Source organism: Anopheles marshallii, chromosome 3, assembly GCF_943734725.1.
Source record: "Anopheles marshallii chromosome 3, idAnoMarsDA_429_01, whole genome shotgun sequence".
Taxonomy (NCBI): Eukaryota; Metazoa; Arthropoda; class Insecta; order Diptera; family Culicidae; genus Anopheles; species Anopheles marshallii.
In genome coordinates, this window is record NC_071327.1 from 28,763,629 (window position 1) to 28,784,102 (window position 20,474).

The 20,474-nt window shown below is 41.0% G+C and overlaps 1 protein-coding gene across 1 annotated transcript in view; it reads right to left on the bottom strand.

Moving 5' to 3' along the window:
* LOC128711088 (discoidin domain-containing receptor tyrosine kinase B) overlaps nt 1-20,474 on the bottom strand; it is a 118,292-nt gene that overhangs the window by 30,417 nt on the left and 67,401 nt on the right. Inside the window, exons 6-8 of the mRNA XM_053805951.1 lie at nt 14,697-14,836; nt 9,154-9,361; nt 438-578 (exon numbers count right to left, since the gene is read on the bottom strand). Of these exons, the coding sequence (XP_053661926.1) occupies nt 438-578; nt 9,154-9,361; nt 14,697-14,836 (489 nt within the window). The remainder of the gene's footprint in view (nt 1-437; nt 579-9,153; nt 9,362-14,696; nt 14,837-20,474) is intronic.

Consider the following 20,474-nt stretch of genomic DNA (forward strand, 5'->3'; position numbering starts at 1 on the left):
AGTCTTATTCAACGTCGAAAGTCTTGCTTCCGTTCTGGCGAGCATAATGGCCTTATTACTCAACCTGACCTACACCCTGCACGGTCCGCTGGATTGATTGTAGTTAATTTGCAATTATTTTATGCTAAATATTAAGTAATTTCTAAGATGAATATTTGATTTGATATTGATTGGACTGGGAACCCAGCCGGGGCAGGTTGACGCCACTGCGCTGTTGGGGAATTGACCGAACTGTGCAATTTGTGGCGCTCACTTAAGGTTCTAAGTGGTAACCGAGCTGCATGAAACGGAAATTACCCTGAGAATCTGCCCCGGTGTTTGGCATCACCTTGCATACACGTGGGTGCATGCTTTTCTTTTTTTCTTCCCTTCTTACGGTGTCCAGTGCTGTAGTTCGCAGGTGTCAGCGTAGCAAACGGACAGCTTGTGGTACTTACTTTGAGTTACATGGTTCCGTTCGCCTTTGTTGACGATGTTGATACCGGACTCGTCGCGCTGCAGTGGATACTCGATGGAATTTTCCTGCGAGATGGAGTTTCCGTTCACTTCTTCGTCGGAAAAGTTACCCGTTACTGGTGCTGTAAAAAATGAAGAGAAAAGTGTTTGCGTTACACGTGGGTTGTACAGAATGCGTGTTTGAGCGGGAAAAAAAAATGTTCTAGCACGTTCCATAGCATAGATTGCTAGGACGTGTATGTTATTGGCAGCTTACATTATTAACGAAAGTTTCATTTACTGCCGATTTAATCAAGTCAGCATTCTGGGGGGAGTAAAAACCGATGCGTTAGTTGGAAAAATCATATCCATAAAGCCTATATCTGATTCTCAATAGGTTCCAGCAGTGTAGCTTTTCAAGACTACTCAATTATTTTGATGGGTAGCCTCCTGCTTGGTGAGATGTACTAACCTAGTTTTCTAGTCTGTTTTAGTACCTTCTGGCTCGTTTTTTCCATCCCATCTGTCTCATTTTGTATGCCCAGAATGATAACTTAATTGATTGTTTTAAGAATCTTAAAGACATTTTTTCAGAATATATGGCCAATGTTTAATACCTCATGGTCATTCTTTCGTTTTCGTTTCTTTGTCGTTTCTTTTCAATTAACCACTTTTTTAGGTATATTTGCAATTATTCTTTTAGTTTAAATTTGGTTAAAAAAATCTGTCCATAATCTTTTTTTGATATTTTCTTTTTAAGTTTGATAGTTAAGATTCAAATTATTTCAGGGTATTTCAAATTCCTTCTCATAAAATTATCTATTATTTCAGCAGAAGTGAAATAACTTGAGCCTATTGTCATGAGTTATAAAGAATAACAAGAAAAGTTCAGCCGGTTATTAATTATTATAGCGACCTTGGGACCTTTTATATTGTGCTACATTCAATCTTGCTTGCACTGTACGCTGCGGAACATACGGAATCTGACATTGGGGTAGATCACGGGATAAGCCAGTTTTTTGTATGCGTTTTGACGTTTCCAGGCTTATAAGCTTACAGCTTCCCATACAAACTGCCAAGCCAGATAAGCCTGGGAATCGATGGTTAGATTGTTTTGCTTATAAAAGTGCTCGACAGCTGCTCGACAAATATCAAAACAAAGCATTTTTCTAGCAGGTTTAAACTAGGTTAGGCCATATTTCCCATAGGTTTAGGATGTTAAAAAAGGAAAAAAAATACATAAATACGCATAATTAATAAGTTTTTTTTTAATTTCTGGTGTTCTGGTGTTTAACAATTATTATTTTTATAAAAAATCAGTTAAAAAAAAATTTATCAAAAAAGGTAAATTATTATTTCAATTTACTTGCAGTTTTCCAGTTCACAGTTTACAAAGTCTAAACATCACTTAAATATTGCCTTGAAAATAACACGAAACATAAATTATGCTTTAAAACTGAACCGAAGTTTGCATCCTCCGATTATTTCTCTCGATTATAATAGCATACAGATGAACATACCGTTTGTTGTTGCGTTGTGATGCGCAAGCTCATTTAATATAGCTCACCCTCGTAGCTTCTATCCTTTTAAAAAATATGGTGATGTATTACTTTCTACTTCATGGAACTGTTTCGTGCATTGATACATTTTTACTGTTTGATGTCAAACTTCAACAACACGGAACCCAAACTAAGCGATCTAGAGTAACTAACATTTTGTAGTCCTTTACTTTAATTAAACCCGTTGCGGTTTACCGTTGTACATGGAATTTTATATAAAAGACCCTGGCATTCTGTTAGATTCGAGATTCACCGACTGCTTTAAAATTAAGCATGTGCTGTTAAGAATAAACAGAGATCTTAATTACCTGCACCATTTGGAATGTCAGTTTTGGAAAATGGGATGCTTGAGAGTGCTATGTATCAATGCAATGTTATGCTATGCTATGTAATGTATCAATTATCGAAAATTTCAAATCTATGCTTAACACGTTAGTTGCCGGGTATTTTCTTGAAAGTCAGTCATTTGATTTACATATAACTTATATACTTTTGGCTATCAAACATAATAGCCATGGCTACCAACGTGTTTAACAATACATTAACAACCTAATTGCTTTTACTTACATGTTGTCGCTAGGATCACAAAAAGGATGTTTCTTTAATCACAGTATTTAAACGAATGAGAACGAAAGAGCGAATGAGATATAATCCTTTGATTTTTTTTAACATGTGGCGTGACGGGTGACGGGTTAGTTGTCAGCATCGGATTGAATTCTTGAGTTCTTCGCTCGACTCAACAATTGATAATTTTTTAAGTTGAATGTTTTTTTTAATGTTGAAATAAAGGAATTTCATCCTTTATAAATCACATAAAATTGTTTTTGACTCACGATACTTGAGGAAATTTCTTAGCTTGTATTTACGTATTCACATAAGTATGAGTATAAAAAACGGTTTGAACATGCTTGAACCAATCTTTTGAAAGACATGTAAACACCGAGTAGGATTAATATGCTCATAAAGGTTTTTGAACCGGCTTTTCTTGTTGAGACGGCTCAATTGACTGAGATATAAATAAGGTTAATTATTATAAGTATCTATGTATATAAAAAATGTAGATACAATTTTAAACTAAAATAAAAAAAATAATATCCTGAAATTCTCGGCACAGAATACCTAATGTCATTCTTTATGTCAAAAATCTATGTCCATATGTGATTGATGCAACCCGTTACCGATTAGCCGCTCGAAATCTGCTCGATTATTTGACACATACCGGCTTAAGCTTAAGCTTTCTAACTTTTGGGATGATCTACCTCATTCTCAGATCATTCGAGATCATCCCTGAGTGGAAGTGAAGTGTCTCCGTTTTTTTTTTTATTTCCAAAACTCCACACGATAGCCAACTTTCTGGTGCGTAATGAGTGTGGCATAACGTGACAGGGTGAATAAACATTCCCAAGAAGGAAAGATGGAAACCTATTCACACGACATCGTTCGCGCGCACACCAGAGAGAAGATATTAATTGCCCTTGCGACGTGTCGCACTCGCCGGTGAACCCGCACAAAGTAAAAGCGCTGCGGAACGCAATAAAAACCTCCACCGACGAAGGCAAATTAGCAGAAATGTGCGCAAAGTGAAGCTGTTCTTCTGCAACACGATGAAGGAACAGGGGCGGCCCTTTGAAGAATTCTGTAAACGAAGCTAATAATGAAGAGTAGTGGGCTCAATCATTCACATGCACATGTTGGTGCATGGAGTCTCTTGCACCGTATGGGAGTAGCTGCACGATGGGGTTCATTGGTTCTTATCCATGCCGATGGGCGGATGGGCGGTTTGTGAAGCCTTTTAAGCAGGATTGAATTTATTATCTCTTGCAACGACAACGGCCGTGGTCAAGAAAGTGCAAGGCACACCGTAAAGCGCCCGTACGCAATCCTTCACACGTGGAAGCACTAGGAAATTAATCAAAAATACAGTTGCATCGGAAGCACTAACGCCCAACCACCACCGAACGGACGCCGAGTGGAATTAATAACATAATTTGATATCAAAGCCACGGGAAAATAAACATAAATTAGCTTCAAATCCGTAAATGCATGTGCGTGGCAGCCATTGACTATCCCGCAAAGTGGTCGGGGGCCGCGGGACGATGGTTTAGGGTTTCAGATTTTGATAAATTACCACCGCTTGAGCGTGGTGCATGCGCCCGGGAAACGCTGGTGGATGGTGGATTGATGTAAGAGGATGTAGAATGATTAACTGCCCCACGACGGAACGGTTCCGACTAGGAACTCCCGACTCCCGGGGGTGAGTGGAGTGAACCGTACGTCTTTAACCGTCGTGCATTTCTTTGCGCCCACCTCGTTAGGAGTGCAAGATCGGGTTGTTTGATTTATTAAATTTAATGACTTGCTGCTTTTTCTGTACTTCTCCCCGGCACTTCTCCGCACCGGTTTAAGAAGCGCAGTGACATTTTAGCGCGAAGACACACGTTTCTTGCGACGCGAAAGTAAAAGTGCATCACGTATTTGGTTTGGCGAACCAATTACATAGTCAACGGCATGAGGCAAAACCGTGCCATGAACACTGGTGAAGGTGAAGGCGCAGATGAATTCTTTTCCCTTTGAAGAACTTAGTTCTCACCCTCCCCAGCCATTCTTTGCTTTGCGGAATGACGGGTCGCATTGATGGCATGCAAGGATGGCGTTGGGTCAGGAAATTAGGTGAGTCCCAAATAGGGATTTAGCGCTAAATTTAGCATTCCACGAAACGTGTGTGCTGTGTTCTGCTGCCGTTGACAGCAATTTATGATGGTGGACCGATTGGAACGGAGGAAGAGGTAGTTCCGGTTGGCTAAGGGGTTGTTGTTTTGTTGTGCCAAAACACGGCCAACGGGTTAATGGACGTGCAATTTCTTTGCACGCGTTTCAAAAAGGAAGCATTTCTGTGGGATTGGACCATTTGCTTGTTAAATTGTGGACGGGCGATTACGTTCCAGGGGTATGCGTTGGAGCTGCAAGAACATTACCGAAATGCAAAGGCATTATTGCCTCTGTTGATAATGGTATGTAATGCTGTGTTTAATTATCAACAGTACTGTTGGGAAGCTTATTTCAAACGCTGTCGTGCATGGCCCTATGAAATGCGATCTTTATTGAATGAATTCAAAAGGAAGATGTAAAATGTTGTTGGATACTGAATCGACCATATATTATAATGAGTTAAATTTAAGATACTTTAAAGATTCGTGGGAGATCTATTGTGCGTATTATAATAATAGTAGGTAAAAAACTTAGCAAGGACAGCATGGTATTACTTTCTTTGATATGTACAATAAGAGAAAGTAGGATATTTTCCTTTATTCTTAGAAGAACGGCCAGGCCGTATTGCTTATAACTAAGGGTAACTTAATCTAAGAAACAATCTACTTTCGTGTGAAGACATTTCCTACTCCAAACAGTGAAAGGTCACCTTAACCTGGGTGTACTCGACCAGAAAGTGGAATATTAATAGAATAAGTTCTTCATACTCCCAAACATCCCAAAAAGGGTAAGAAACGGAGCCTTTTGAGGTTGTGTCACCAAAAAAGAAGCTTACTATTTTTCCTGCTTCCTCTAAACGTAACGATCCTGAAAGTTGACCAAGCCTGTCAGATAAATAATTGGTTTAATCTCAGATTGATAATCATGTATTCACTGCAGATGAGAACCATTCGATGATCGTCTGATCAGCTCAATATTTAAATATAAATAAGAAGCTAGAACTGACCTTACGTGCATGAATAATAATGAATGTTTTTGCGAAATTCGCGTTTTTCTCATGAATTACAACGTTGGAACAACAACACAAAGCACAAACAAACAAAGAAGAAAACAACAAACGGCAGAGATATGTGCTAAAAAAGAATTATTGCAACTTATATGAAAACTGACAGTTATCGAGGGCATCGAAGAGGACGATTTTCGAACCAGTATTGGATGTTTCTCGTGGACCAAACGTGGACATGAAAAAAAAAAATCTGAATTTATGATATTTGGTTGTATCGAGCGTACGCATCCACACGCCTTAATCCGTTGCTAATGGTACGATCAATAACAATTTTCAATCGGTTTCTTTACACCTTCGTGCTGTTTAAACCAACCAGCCGGAGTTATAAACGAGCAAACGTAAATAACTGATCGTTTAATGTGCATTTTTCATCGCGATACGTTATTATCTAATTAATTCGAGAACCCATACGGGGTAGTTTCTTTCCGGTACGATTTGCACGTTGCTTAATTCTCCCAAGCAAATGGAGGAAGCACAGTGGTGCCGCTTGCGTACGAAGTTTGCTGGGAACATATTTTCGTGCAACGTGCAAAAGAAAAATAGTTTCCACTTTTCTCGCCACTCGCAAGCGCATGGAACCAGCTGCTGGTGGGGCGATTCGAGAAGCAACTTGTAATAACTTATCCTCCGTCGGTGATAAACGGTTCTCCGGAAAGTGTGTAAAGTATCGGCATGAATCTTACAACCTTTGCTTGATGCTGCTGCTGCCACGTTCAAACTTGGCCGTGGAGTTGAAACATTAACACGACCACCTTCCGGCCCCGTGCGGCACACAATTTACACCAACACCACCGGCCAAGCGCTACCAGTCGCGAATCTAATGGGTCACAAACCGTGTGCCACGGTGGGGAATTATACTTCTCGTTGCAGGTTTGCTGCCTGCAAGATGGTTCGCCTCATCGACCGGCCCGGCAACTTGGGGAACAAAGCGATGGAAAGAAATGTTTTCGCAGCAGACTGTGGCGACAGGGTCGTCCTGGTTGAATTTGCCCAGCACAAACAGCGTCTTCACAAATGGCACGGATCCACACTCAGATTGACCATCATAAATATACGCTTTGTTATAGATCAGTTACTTAAACAACTTCCCCCGTCCCGCGGGTTCCAGCTCCCGTTTGTCCGTTCCTGCAGCATTCGATGTACAAATGGCGCAATGACCACAACCGATTCGCGAAATGCATTCCCCACTCGGGAACTCTGGCTGGGTTCATGTTGAAGCGAAAACCCCGGTGTAAATGGTGGCAAACAAAACCGACAAACGAACGAATCATCACCGGCGCACCAGTACCAACGGTGCTGGTGGTGCGTTGCTGTGCTTGGTCACTGACAATCCGGGTGCGGTTTGGCGTAAAACTACCGCTGCTAATGTGTGCCCCGCACCCGTGCCGCATTGGTCGGGACGAGTTGAGCATCGAGTATGACAAACAGCTGAGGATCAAACAAATAAATACTAGCGCGAGGTTATTTACGAGATCTTTTGAATAATTTCACCCTATTTATTACGACGAATGATGAAGCGAACGAGTTGGCGAGTTGCACTCGGTCAAAACAGGGCTGCTGGAGCTGGGAGACAGTGGTGGTACTAGATTTTCCGAAACACTCTTCTCCATGCAATCCCCATTCGGGATGCGCAATCATTTGGTGAAAGGACAAAACATATTCCACCCCTGTAGCTCTGCGGGTCTGTGGCGTACCGCCTGCTGATGCATTGTTGCTGAAATAAAACGCATCCTTCTGTACGGCACTGTGCCATTCGTGCGCCAAATGGGCGGCTAAATTTATCACCATACAGTCCGGTGAAAGGATCGTGCAACCAACCAGACCGCGGAAGAAACATAACTTCCGTTCATTAAAATCTTGTTAACCAAGAGACCATCATTCATAGTTGAGTTGAGTGAGAGAGATTCTGCCGGAGGTTTTTTTTTTCTTTGCCGCCTTTACTTGTTGTTTGAAATGGGACCGCGCCAATGCACCTAAAGTGAGTGCACAATGCGTTTGTGGAGCAGTAGCGTAATGTTTGTGTGCCAAAGTAAACCGGCACATCGCTAACGATGTGGGAAAACCTTTTCAGCCGGCGTGTTTGCTGGATCGCAACAAGAACATTACGTTTTCGAAACCGATGGCAAGGGAAGGGATTATTGTATTTGTATAAGGCGGTAAGCAGTGTGCAATATAGTTCGCTATCAATTTAATTAAGTTGGCTTAGTAGCGAAAGCGAAAATAAAATTTCATCATTATATGTAAATAGAATAGATAGATGTAAAATAACATGAAAATGTTATGAAGAAACATACATGGTGGATGCACACTAAGACTTTAAATTACTCTGTTTATGAGTGAAAATTGAATTGTTTATCTAATAGTTTACTATCAAGTAGATACTTGTTATCAATCTTCTCTTGAAGGTACCAACATCTTTGCTTGTGGTAGTTTGAATTTTACAAAACTGTATCATGCTTTAAAATTGAAAAATACATTTTTATAATATTGAGAATACAAAATCGAGTAAGAGGTATTTGTCTGGTACACAGTTGGCTCTTTTCTTCATGTATAATATTAAACAGCTTAAAGAACATATTAGACGAACGAAGAAATGTACATCTTCTCATGCTCCATTGAATATCAAAAAATCAGAAAAGCTTTATCATCTTCACCATAAATTCTCGTTTACCACAATTAAAATCCTTATTAATTTTCACCAGTGCGAAATGAAACATTAACCAAATAATATTTCTAGTTCGGTGACTTTACTGCTGCGCCATGAACTGCTCTGCAACAATGTTTGCATTTCAGTGAGTATTATGCACGGGATAGAAATTTGATTATTTTGTTGCAAATTGCTCACCCACTATGCACATCGGCTGAATCAGTGTCACAAGGCACAGATAAAAAGAGGCACAGATAAAAAAAAAAAACACCTCGAAACGCTTGAGCGCTTAAGGACCACAAAACGAACCGGCAAACGAAACATCGTACGGATGAGCAAACATTCATGCTCCGTGGATCAGAAGTCCCGCAAATTGCATCCCGAGCGTAAGCAAATGTTGAATTTACGCTGGATACCAAAACCACGCGAACGAAATTAAGTTAATAAGAAAGCGACGTTTGAATGCGGTTCGATTGATTCGTGCTGCAATCGTTCCAAAGTTCCAACGGACATTTTAAATGAACGCAAATACATTGTAAGACACCCGAGTAAGGGAAATGTTCCATAGCAAAGCATGAAATCTCCGCATAGATAAATAATAAAATCTGTAACCCAGAGTTGCAATGCAATTCCAAGAGATAATAAACCATAGCTTTTATGATGGTTGTTAGGTATCTTTTAATTAACCACAATCAAACGGTATGATGACCTCGGCGAATACACTTCCACGAGCTTACCTGAGGTGAAGGAGATTTCGCTCAGCATGATCCAGCGCAATGCGAAGTAGAGATGTATCTGCACGTACCGACCGACCCGATGGTGCAGCTTGATCGTGACGTCACGCGCATTTTCCATCACCGTGTCTGGCATGTAGGAAAATTGCACCGGCTCACCGGTAAAGTGCTGACCACCGATGCTGAAAAACACTTTTGCATGGACAAACACCTGTGAAACAGAAAAAAGAGAGAGAAGGAGAACATTTTGTTAACAATTAGCAACCAAAACACTTAATACATGTATAATTTAACATTGTTGCAAAGATGGAAGAAGTTTAAAGCCGTTTTTGTTATTTTGCAAATGGAAAGCAATTTCACACTATGCCCTTTTAATGGTGGATTTATCGACTCCTTCCGGTAGAAGAGAGACACGATATCAAATCAGACTCTACTGGTTACATCGCAGAAACTATGCTGCACGGGATTTCTTGCTAAAAACTAATTAGTGAGCACTTGTTCGCCCTGCATCCGTGATTTAAGCTGCTCACGCTCAGAATCTCGAGTGAAAAATTATTAAAAAGTAAAAAAAAAACAGCAGCTTCTTCAGCATCCGTGTCCACTCGATCCATCCTGCGGACGGATGACGTATCGATGGCAATAAGCAGCTTATGAAACTGGAGCTAGCGTGTCATTTTCCTTAATGGTAAAGCGTTCCAGTGTCACAAGCGATCCCAAGTTGGAGGGGGTGTGCTATAAAATGGCCGTCGAAGGAATGAAACACGCGTAAGAGAAGTGGAAAAATGGAAAGAAACAGCATCAACAAAACAAAAAATCCCCGACGATCCTTTTAATTCCAATCGCTCCGCTTCTCCGTGCGACGTTTATTAGCACAATAAGCGTCGCCAACCGACCGATACAAACAGCAAGTGCAGCACGATAAAAACCCTCGTTTTTAGGGGCGCCATCAACGCTGCCAATCGAATGGGCACTGATAAGACTTATGCCGAGCGGGGCGGGGGACGGGGTGCGTGGACGAGACCGGAAAATGGACATCAGTGGGATGGAAACGCCCTGCCCCGGGGGGGTGGAAAATCCCGCTGCGAAAATTAGCGCATCCAGCACTGTGCTTCTTTGCCGCTTCTGAGGGTGGGAGGTAGCCATTTAACAGCCATTACTCGGAAATGGTGGCATTTGGATTGGCACAAACCCCGGCAGAAAGATGGAAATGTCGTCTTACTGCGCTTCGAATGATGGTTCTCGTAGCCGGACCCGCCAATGATGCATGGACATGAACATTTTCATTTTATTAGTTTCGAGACGCAATGGAAAGAATCTGTTTGAGTGCGCTTTTTATTTACATTGTCACTTCATTAGATGGAATGGATGATGGTATTAAAAACAGAGCGAAAAAAGCCAGCAGATTACCAACTCGAGCGAATGGGGTACCATTGATTGAAAGCAGAATGGTATTTGATGGCTGTTGCAACTAGTTGAAAATAAACACTGTAGACAGCCAAACTTGCAGCCATTTTGTAAAATTGCCATTTGTTTCGTCCTTAGGTTTATGTAGTGCAGTAATTCGCTGCACTAGTCCGATATTGGGTTGATTATGTTGACTTAAGTAAAAATAATGTGACTCAACTGCTCAACTGAAATATGTGAATAATTTAAAACAAATTCTATAAATACTGGACTATAACTATTCTATAAACAAATTAAACAAAGGAATTTTACTATTGAATTGTTCAAAAAGCAGTTATTTAAGAACTTGACAAAATAACACAAGCTAAACACAACAAAAATCTAATAGCCTTCATGTCTTAAAACACGTTTCACATTAAATATCTTATAAAACCTTTTAAATCTAAATTCCTTCATGATCTAATTAATCCATTCAAAATACCTAAATATCGAGCGAAACTTTTGTTTGTAATAACTGTGATTTTTCTGCTCATTACAGTAATGTTTATTAGGAAGGTTCGATCGTGTGTAAAGAAATCGGACTTCATAAAATAGAATCTTTCAAATCAGACTCCCGTACGTAACGGGTAAATATAGTCAAAGATAGCCAGAAATTGCAGACCTCTTGAGGTACTAGTGCCATAAAAGTAAAGACTGACCATAACGTAAGCGGTCTGTGTGTAGCTTTCATACACTACGACTCTTAGCAGTAGACTCCAGATTATGCCTTAGAGTATATTAAGAAAGAAGTGTTTTATACACTAGTCTTCATACGACGAATGCGATCTCTGCCTATCGCTTGCTAACTAGTTTCATTAATTTGTAATGTATCTTGCGAAAGTTTTACTTCAAAATCAATTCTTAATGTTTGATTAAATTCAATTGATATGAAAAATATTCATTTTCAAAGTTGATTAGGACAATTGTAAAACTGAAAAATTGCAGGTAGCTCTTGTAAATTAAAATAAGCTAAATAAATAATGCATATTAGATAAAAAAAAATACATTGTGGTTATAAAAATTGAGACTTATTTGATTTTACCATAGCATATAAACATTATCAGTAGAAATTAAATATTTTCAACAGCATTATTCTTTTAACGACTTTTTTTCGAAACATTTTCGATGATTACAAGATGAATAATAATTAGTTGTAAATTGACACTAAACTTTAATTACACACAAAAAAAAATCACGAAACCAAATGGAAAAAAAGGCCTACAAACCCATTAAACCACACCAAACAAAACAAACAGAACATGAACATTTCCAAAATAAAAAACCCTAAAAACCCCATTTACCGCATCATTCGGTCGGACGACTTTCCTGGGGTTTCGATTCCAATTGACCGTGGTTCGTTCGATGACGGGGTTTTGTCTACACCTAATTAAATTGACTTTCGCTTTTCTCCGCCCCATTGAGCACTTGCCGTGATGGCTATTTCATTCGTATGCTATTTAAACCCCATTTCGGGATCGCTTTTCTTTGCTAAATTCACTTGCTTTGTGCTGGCAAATGGAAAGGGAAGGTTTATTTTGGATGCTGTCCTTAAATTGTCATTGCATCAAAAGCATAATCCTCTGCTTTTCAAATGGTATGGTCCACCGGTGGACTTTAAAGCTTTTCACCTTTTATGTGACCCGCTTGAAAGGATTATTTTTTTCGCTTTGGAATTTTTTGTTTGGTTTTAACTTTAGCATGAATGCCTCGCTTTGACTGCTTGTTACAATCTGAAGCTGAAGCCTGCAGGCCTGTCTAGGGAAAAAAGCGCATCGGCATTAGAAATAATGCGCTTTCGTGCCGCGGTATCTTTTTAAACTACGGTCGATGGACTGGCTACTCCTCTGTGTGTGTGTGTGTGAGAGTGTGTGGGGCTGTGCCAGTTTCTTTAATTATATTTTGCAGAAAATTTATTTTAACGTCTCGAACAATTAACGAGAAAATAAGTTTTATCATGAATTTTCGACCTGGCAGGCGAGGCGTCCCTTGCCACACGGGTGTGGAAACTTTTGTAGAACACACCCTCCGAAACGAAGCTCTTGAAAAGGCGTTTTTGCTTTGTTTTTTTTTCTATTCCGCGAGTACCAGGTTGCAGTCGGTTTCTTGTTACGGGGTCTTGTTTTTCCGGTGGCAACCGTGCAAACGTAGCCAGCGCCAAAAGTCATGAATTGAGAAGTGAGCGAAAAATGGGCACCGATGGCTGGGTTTTGTTGGAAAAACTTTTAACGGGCCACTAGGAAACTGGAGCGTTCGCTTTTGCTGCATGCACAGAAAGCTGCTCGATATAATGAAAACAACAAAGAACTCGAAAAACACAAACCCGAAAATGGTAAAAAGTGAAGCAAAAGTGAGCAAAAATTTACGAGCCGAGTCCAATTATTGATACTTAGCATGTTGGCGCCACGGGTACCACGTAAGTACCACGGCAAAGGTTAAAGCACAGCTCCGGGGAAAACAAGGTGGTGGTAAAAATGGCATCTCGAAAGGAACCGCACCAAATACTATTCTCTGTTTCGGTACTGATAGCCAAGAATTTGAAAAGCGAGACACTGCTAAGGAAAAAAACCCAAACAAATATAAAGAAGCAAAGGAAAAAAAACCCTCCCAACAAGCACCAAGTTGCAGTTAAGAAGATTTACCCTTCATTAGGCTGACTTCTTTATGCTCCTGGCTTCAGCAGTAATGAGCATCGAAACGATGGCCACCACCACCATCTAACGAGTTGGTGTGTAGCGACAGACGATAAGAGGTTTTTCCAGCAGTTATGCGTTTGATAATTGTTTATTGATATTCGGACTGCAAAAGTTGTGTGCCGTTTCGCGTTCCCCAAAACAGCTCATTACTCGTTCGGCACACTGACTGCCATACGGAGATAAATCATCCCCGGGCGGCGTGAGGGCGGTTGGTGGCAAATCATGCTTCTGCCTTTTCTTCTCGGAAAAATCAGTAAAATGTTTTCCTTATCGAAAAAGGGTATCGAAATGTTTAGCGGTACGGCGAAACAGGTTAATGGGGAAATGGAAAGGCCACATTTATTGCAACGCGATTGGAAAAATGAAGTTAGCAGCTGGTTGGAATTGCGGTTCATTTTCTCGCATTAGCAATAGGTTTTCGTTGGAAAATCGTCACTTTGTAATTTATGTCTTTTGAAATGTCGTTTGAATTTCAACAGTAGATCGAAAAAAACAATTAGTTTAATTTGATACCCGCGTCATTTTCGCGGGAAACAAATATAAATTTGGGTTATTGTTTGACCGTAATTAAAATTATTATTCGAAAGTGTGCTGTTGATACGTAATGATAATGACTATTTACATTATTATTTATTCTAAACATATAAACATCAAAACAATTGAAGATTGAAATCCAAACTTGGGTTGTAAAGAATGTAAATATCTTTGGGACATTAAAAAAAATAACCAATTGAAGTGTTTTGTATGTGTCGTTTATGCGTGTGGAAGGGAACTCGTTGTGCATATTCTAAGATTTTCATACATTTATTTTGGAATTATTGTGCGTTCTGGAGCGATCGAGTTTGACAATCTAAGCAATCACTAAGGAATTCAAGGTTAAAAAAAACCAATAAAAGATTTCATTAATTAGAATGGAGATATTGTACGTACAAAACTTATCACTAGCCAGTTTGACCTGCAAAGTTATTTGAAAATAGATCTACACATTTTCATCTTATGTCATTTCAACGTTTCGGTTTGCAGTTCGCGAGCAATTATAATGCATGAGGGCAGAAAAAGAAACAGAAACAGTTTTAATGAAATTCTAAAGGTATTCTACCCGGCCCCAGCAAACCATCTTTCAAACACTCGTTACGGAGGGTTTTAAAAGTGATACCATCTTTACTCAGTTTTAACAAACCCAAGTGTGTGCATAATATGCTTCGGTAAGTAAAACTGAACCATAGTGACGCCATTATATCCGTGTATGTGACAGCGCTGGAATTTAACCACACCCGTGCGGCCACGGTATAAAGACCCGGGCACAACCTAATGCTTATCCTTCAATAGCGCCCGCCGCTCACCTCACCGGGCGTAGATGGAAACAGCAGCAATAGCAATAGCGATGGCAAACCGATGGCGAACACTTACCTGTACGTCCTTGCTGAACATGTTGTTAGTGTGCAGCACCATCGAGCTGAAGTTACGGACCGAGTCAAACTCGAACACCATCTCGACCGGTTTGCCGGCCCATCCGAGTGAGTCATTACGCCAACCGACCCAGTCGTATCCTGCAAGACGGTGAGAAAGAGAAAGGTGAGAAAAAAGGTTTAGAAAAAATTTCCATAAGAACGAACAGTGCGGAAGGAGGGTAGAATGTCGGGCAAGGCTTCGGTGAGCATATTAAAATTTATGTTCCTACAACATGTGATACTTTCAAGGTATTCAGTTCCTGGCTGGAAGTGGAAAAAAAACTCATCCACCCTCTCAACAAAACGAATTCCAAGCGAATGGTAACGAATAAAATCTTCAACCGGAACAGTCAGGTTTCCGAAGTAAATGTGGGTTGCCGGCGCAAGGCAAGAACGTTTCGGGCAGCCGTAATGTTCCTTGGAGGCATTCCCGGAATGCTTCCCCCTTTTGGTAAAGCCGGGACAGCCGAACAAGGGAAGAATCAACCAAGAGGTTGAAGAGGTGCGCAAACCCTTCACTACATTTGCACGTAGAAGCCCCATTCGTGTTAGTGTCGGCGGGATGCAAGCCTGTGCACTAGCGTGCAATTGCACATTGCTTTCTTTCTCGCATTGCCTGCATGACGCGAAAGCTTTAAACCGAGCATGGAGCTTTGGAGCGGCTGAGGCATTGGGTGAGTTTGGGGGAAGGATCAAACCCATTCGGGCACTGTGCCAGACAATCGGGGTACAGACAAACACACACACAGCGTTGCAAGCGGAATGGATTGCTGTCGGAGTCAAGTGGGACCGTGTGCTGCCGCCCGGTTGTAAAAAGTGCACTCGAGAGAAGAAAGAACAAAGGTCGGTGCGAATTGCTGTAGGTATTTTGATATCCGTACACATCCGGTACACGCTAGCGATAACAATTATCCCACACAAGGAGGATGATAGTGGTGATAATGATGATGGAGTTGACGGTGATGGCCATACATTTACATCGCTTTCGGTTTTAAATCTCATTGCACTGGAGATCGGTGTGGTGCACGTTGGGCGAAGAATACAAATAATTTAATAGAATACGAACCGAATTCTATTTCTTTTGCACCACACTGTATCTATCTTGCACCAGAGGAGATAAGATTACAATTTCTATTGCTAGTAGTGTGCCTTTCAGTTAGAATGCTTCCTGGCTTCTAAAGCAAAACGAACGTTGCTTCCAATTTTCCGAGCAATTCTCAACCACAGCCTCCCTCCCACCCCATCGTTTGTCCAGAAAAAGGATCAACATCGATACGGAAGCCCGGTAACCGAAGGGATATAGTTTGCTGGTCGGTCGGGTTTTATTTTGTCATTTTTCATCCAGCTTGGAACCAGGATCTTAGATCTTTGAACCCTATCCTTTCGTCTCGATCACGAGGTTCGATGTTGCGATGGTTCGATTGTGACCTGGGAGATGGTAAAGCTCAGTTGCCCGTACACTTCCCAGTGCTCTAGGACTTAAAACGTTGACCATACTTTACGAGAACCATGTGCTCGTAGGAATGTATCCACTTTTTTTCTGTCCCGATGTAGAGCAAGTGTATCCAATGGTCCGATATGTGTGTTTTATTTTTCATTTCTGGACTCGGGATGTAACGAAAAGCTGCACAAAGTTCGCTGTTGGTTGTGTCTCGGTGAAGGTGAAAACTGCCCCGAATAATGGGACGAAGAAAAGCAGACGAAATACTTTACCAAATTCCATTCCTCATGTAGAGCAGCTAGAGCAGCGGTTGGCTTACTGCAAGGAAGCTTGATGGAAGCTTCCTGGTGCTACAGTATGTTTGGTTGGTGAAAACTAAAGCAATAGTCTTAAAGGACGAAGGGTCTTAAAGACTTGGATGTTGAATGATTGTTTAAAGCAACGGGGTTATAGTTGAGGTTAATTCAAAAGAAACATACTCTTAATATTTTTTCATGAGATACGTTCTGTCAATACAAAATATAAAACTGAAAATTCATCATGTGGTAGTTTATTGTTGCAAATTATCCCACATTAGCTGAGCCTCAGAAAAAGTAGCTTAAATGGAAAACAAACTCATTACGATGAAATAATAATAAACAAACCCACCCCGTTGGCTGTAGCGTTGAAGCTAGCCTTTTCTACGACACACCGTGGTATTAGTAACAGTATTTTTAGTAACCGAATGAAAATGCTTGAATAATCATATGTTTTTACAGCAACTCCAATCTGCCGCACATTGTTGCTCGAATCGTGCGTAATAGCGAAGTCAACGTTCCAAAAACGCGCAAAAAGCATCGCCGACCTCTACTCTAAGGACAGCAAGCTTTCCAATACCCAGCTCGTACGCGCTTTTGTTTTTATTTCATTTTCCAAACGCATGCCACCCAGGCGCACCCACATTTGTCAACACAAGCGCCCGAACGCTCGGTTGGGTAAAGGAAAACTTCATGCTTCATGGGCTAAGGAAGCAGTGGCGCTTTCTACCGGTACGGTACGCAATCATCCAATTTCATGTGCCAAAATTTCCCACGGGAGCGCCGTCAATCGTGCGTCGAAAGCGCACGTCGCTGTGCTGCTGTGATGATTGTGATGGTTGTCATGGTGTTTGTTTAAGATCACACACATGCGTTTTCCGCTTGCGAGGTTGTGTGACCATGACAGCATACACTAGCATGCGGTACGCAACGATGGTGAGTAAATTATGCTGCACGTCTCTGTCGTTGTCTCTGGCGGTCGGAAGAAGCGGCGAAAAACGCGCCCAGAAATCACAACCGTTTGCCATTAGTCGCGAATATTTATCTTGCGGGAGATGAGATTTCATGTCATTTTTGAGGGGTTTGCTTCAACATTTCACAATTTTTCCTGTTTTTCTATTTGTGATTCGATATGAATTTCTATTCGTAAACATAAATTCCCATAAATTGATATCTTACTTTCCTGGAAGCTCAATACGATTTTTGGAATGACGAAAAAGTATAAAATAAGAAAAGGTAAAATTATGTCTCTTCAGACTGTGACAAAATCTAACATTAATGACCAGTTAAACAAACCAAAACGAGCAAAATGTCCCTGAAGAAGATCATTACGGGATCGAATTTCACTCAGGAACCTCAGGAAACCCACCGAATTCAGCCATTTTGGTGTGATAAGACATCGTCGAGTAGATGTCGTAAAAGGTCCTTCCGGCATTCCATTGAATGGAGGCGATTGTAAGGAAGCACCGTGCACGTGTACTTTCTCACTCACGGTGCAAGAAGCGATCCCCAGGAAAAGGAGCGAAACGTACTTTAGAAATAACCGGGAAAATACCGGGTGTACGGTGAAAATATCTGTTCCAGCTCCGTCCCGTCCCGGAGAGCACCGAGAATTCAGTGATGCGGAAGGCATGGTGTTTGTTTTTCATTAAATTTATCTCCGGGAAATATTTTTAATTCAGTGCAAACATAAGTGGGTTAGCAGTGGAAACGCGCTTGTGTGCGCGTGCGGTACTACAAAGCGTGTCGTATCGTTGTAACAGGGCGCTATTTCCTCACTTGGGCTAATAAAGGACAAAGAGAAACATAGGGCTGGAAAAGAATGGCAGCTGTTTCTTTTGTCATATTCTGCGTAGGAATGTTTAAAATACCGGAAAGCTTGTACCACTCGCTGTGTCAAACATAATGTTGGTGAGAAATTTGGTATTAAAGTGATCTTTTATCAGTTATGCTTCAAGAGGAGCAAAAATGGGAAAAAACTTAAGCTTTCAGAAAAATATTTGCGTTTGAATACTTAAAATTTTACACATCTAATATATTGATTAAGTTACATTTAATATCAACAGTAAGATAAACGTAATAAGTGTAAACGTTCAAGACGATGTCAGCAAAATAGTAATGGTCCAAGTTTAATAATTCTTTATCAAGTTTGCAAACCAGAGAAATGTTAAATATCAAAATGATAATTTAGTTACTGTCTAACAAGACTTGATCATATCAGACTTCCAGCGAAACAGATTTGTACATTAACAAAGCTCAAATGGATGATATATTCTTTTTTCATGTGCATCTTGAACTACTATATACTATGATCGCTATACAGTTGTCGAATAACCTTCAACGGACATTTACCAGTGCTAGTTATGAGAAATATTTTATTCATCGACAATAGTAAGTAAAAATTGGTATCGGCAAAGTAAAAGTAGGAAAAGCCCATACAGAAAGCCCTCAAATTTCCGATCGCCGATTGCGCGTTTACTAGTCACCAACCACACAATGAAGCACCTGATACTGATGACGGTACATTTCACATCAAACCTAGCCTGTGGACGATGCTCGTAGCCAATGTCCTGGGGAATTGTAACCGGTACGAAAATGGATGGTTTCCCGTGCAATGGCTACCGGTAACGATAAAAATAATAATTTCCATCCCGGCCAGTAAGCTTCACGCCAATGTTGACTGCGCGTTTCACCGTTGCACCGTTTCACAGTTGCACCAAGATGCACCGTTTGGACGCGTGATGCATTTTCCTGCGAACGTCGAAGTAGCTTCCATGAATGCGTAAATGTACGCGTGAGGTATCAGAAAGTAGATTAGAGGTTTTGCGCTGAACAATTGTTTGGAGATTGGATGGAAATTTGAGTTCATAACTGTAGCTTCTTTTTGGCGCCGAGAGCTCTTCGCCAGATTCTATTGATAATTCAATAAGTTGATTAACGCAATTGAAAAATAAATTAATTAATTATCAACTACAATTACTACATCCAACTCCTACAATAAATTTCCAGTAATAACAAGAATATACTACAAAACATCACAAAATAGAATTCACTTCTCAAAGTGGTGTCTTAGCCAAATTTTCGTCCTAATTCTAACCCATAGTGCGCTGCGGACAAAGTGCCAACTTTGAGAGAACCAAAAAAAATCAAAACAACATTCAAATAGAACCGGAAGCATCCCGAGCATCCTGATGAAATGACCATCGCCATCATACATTGTTCCACCTTTCCACTCGACACGCTATGATTCGCGAGATGGAATCGTTTGGCCGTACCGTTGGAAAAGCATTTCCGCGTTTGCTTTTATTTGTTAGCCCCACCGATATGTTCCGGAAAATATCCCGCGGCATATGGACCAACAGCCGGGGACACGTTCGCATGTGTGCGACACACCACACGGCACCCGCGATGCCAAGCACTAGCCAGCACACGGCGGACACAGCGTATTCATTCCGGCGGAAATGTTCAACAGATTTACCGAGTCCAATCTTCCATTCCCCAACGTTCTGGTTGGGGTAATTGCTAGTGTCCAGGAGCCGGGTATAGGTTCGCCTATTACAGTGTGCTGTAAAAGTGGGTGCTTGGGCATGAGCAGGAAAATAGGCAAGGGGAGTTGTAGTTGATCCCGCCAGGCAACAGAATGCACCGTCATGCACTGCGACGCGATTAGGTGCATCGATCCGGAACTATTCATTCATGATCTGTAGTTGAATTTCGCGAGCTTTGGCGATCCGGCACGACGGCTAGCAATGGGAATTGGGAGCGCATAAGGGGTTTTTGTGTCCAACCGGAAATGGTTGGTATCGGGCAAATTCAATCTGCTTCTGTTTTCGGGCACGGAACGATTGCTAGTGAACGATTTTCGGAAATTGAAATTCGAACCGCGTTCCGAACGGTGTGGAAATTTCGTTGTTTATGTTTTCGTCCATCCTCGCGTGGTGGGTCGTTGTGTAGGCCTACATTCTTTCTTTTTCGAAACCAGGAACTAGCGATAGACGCT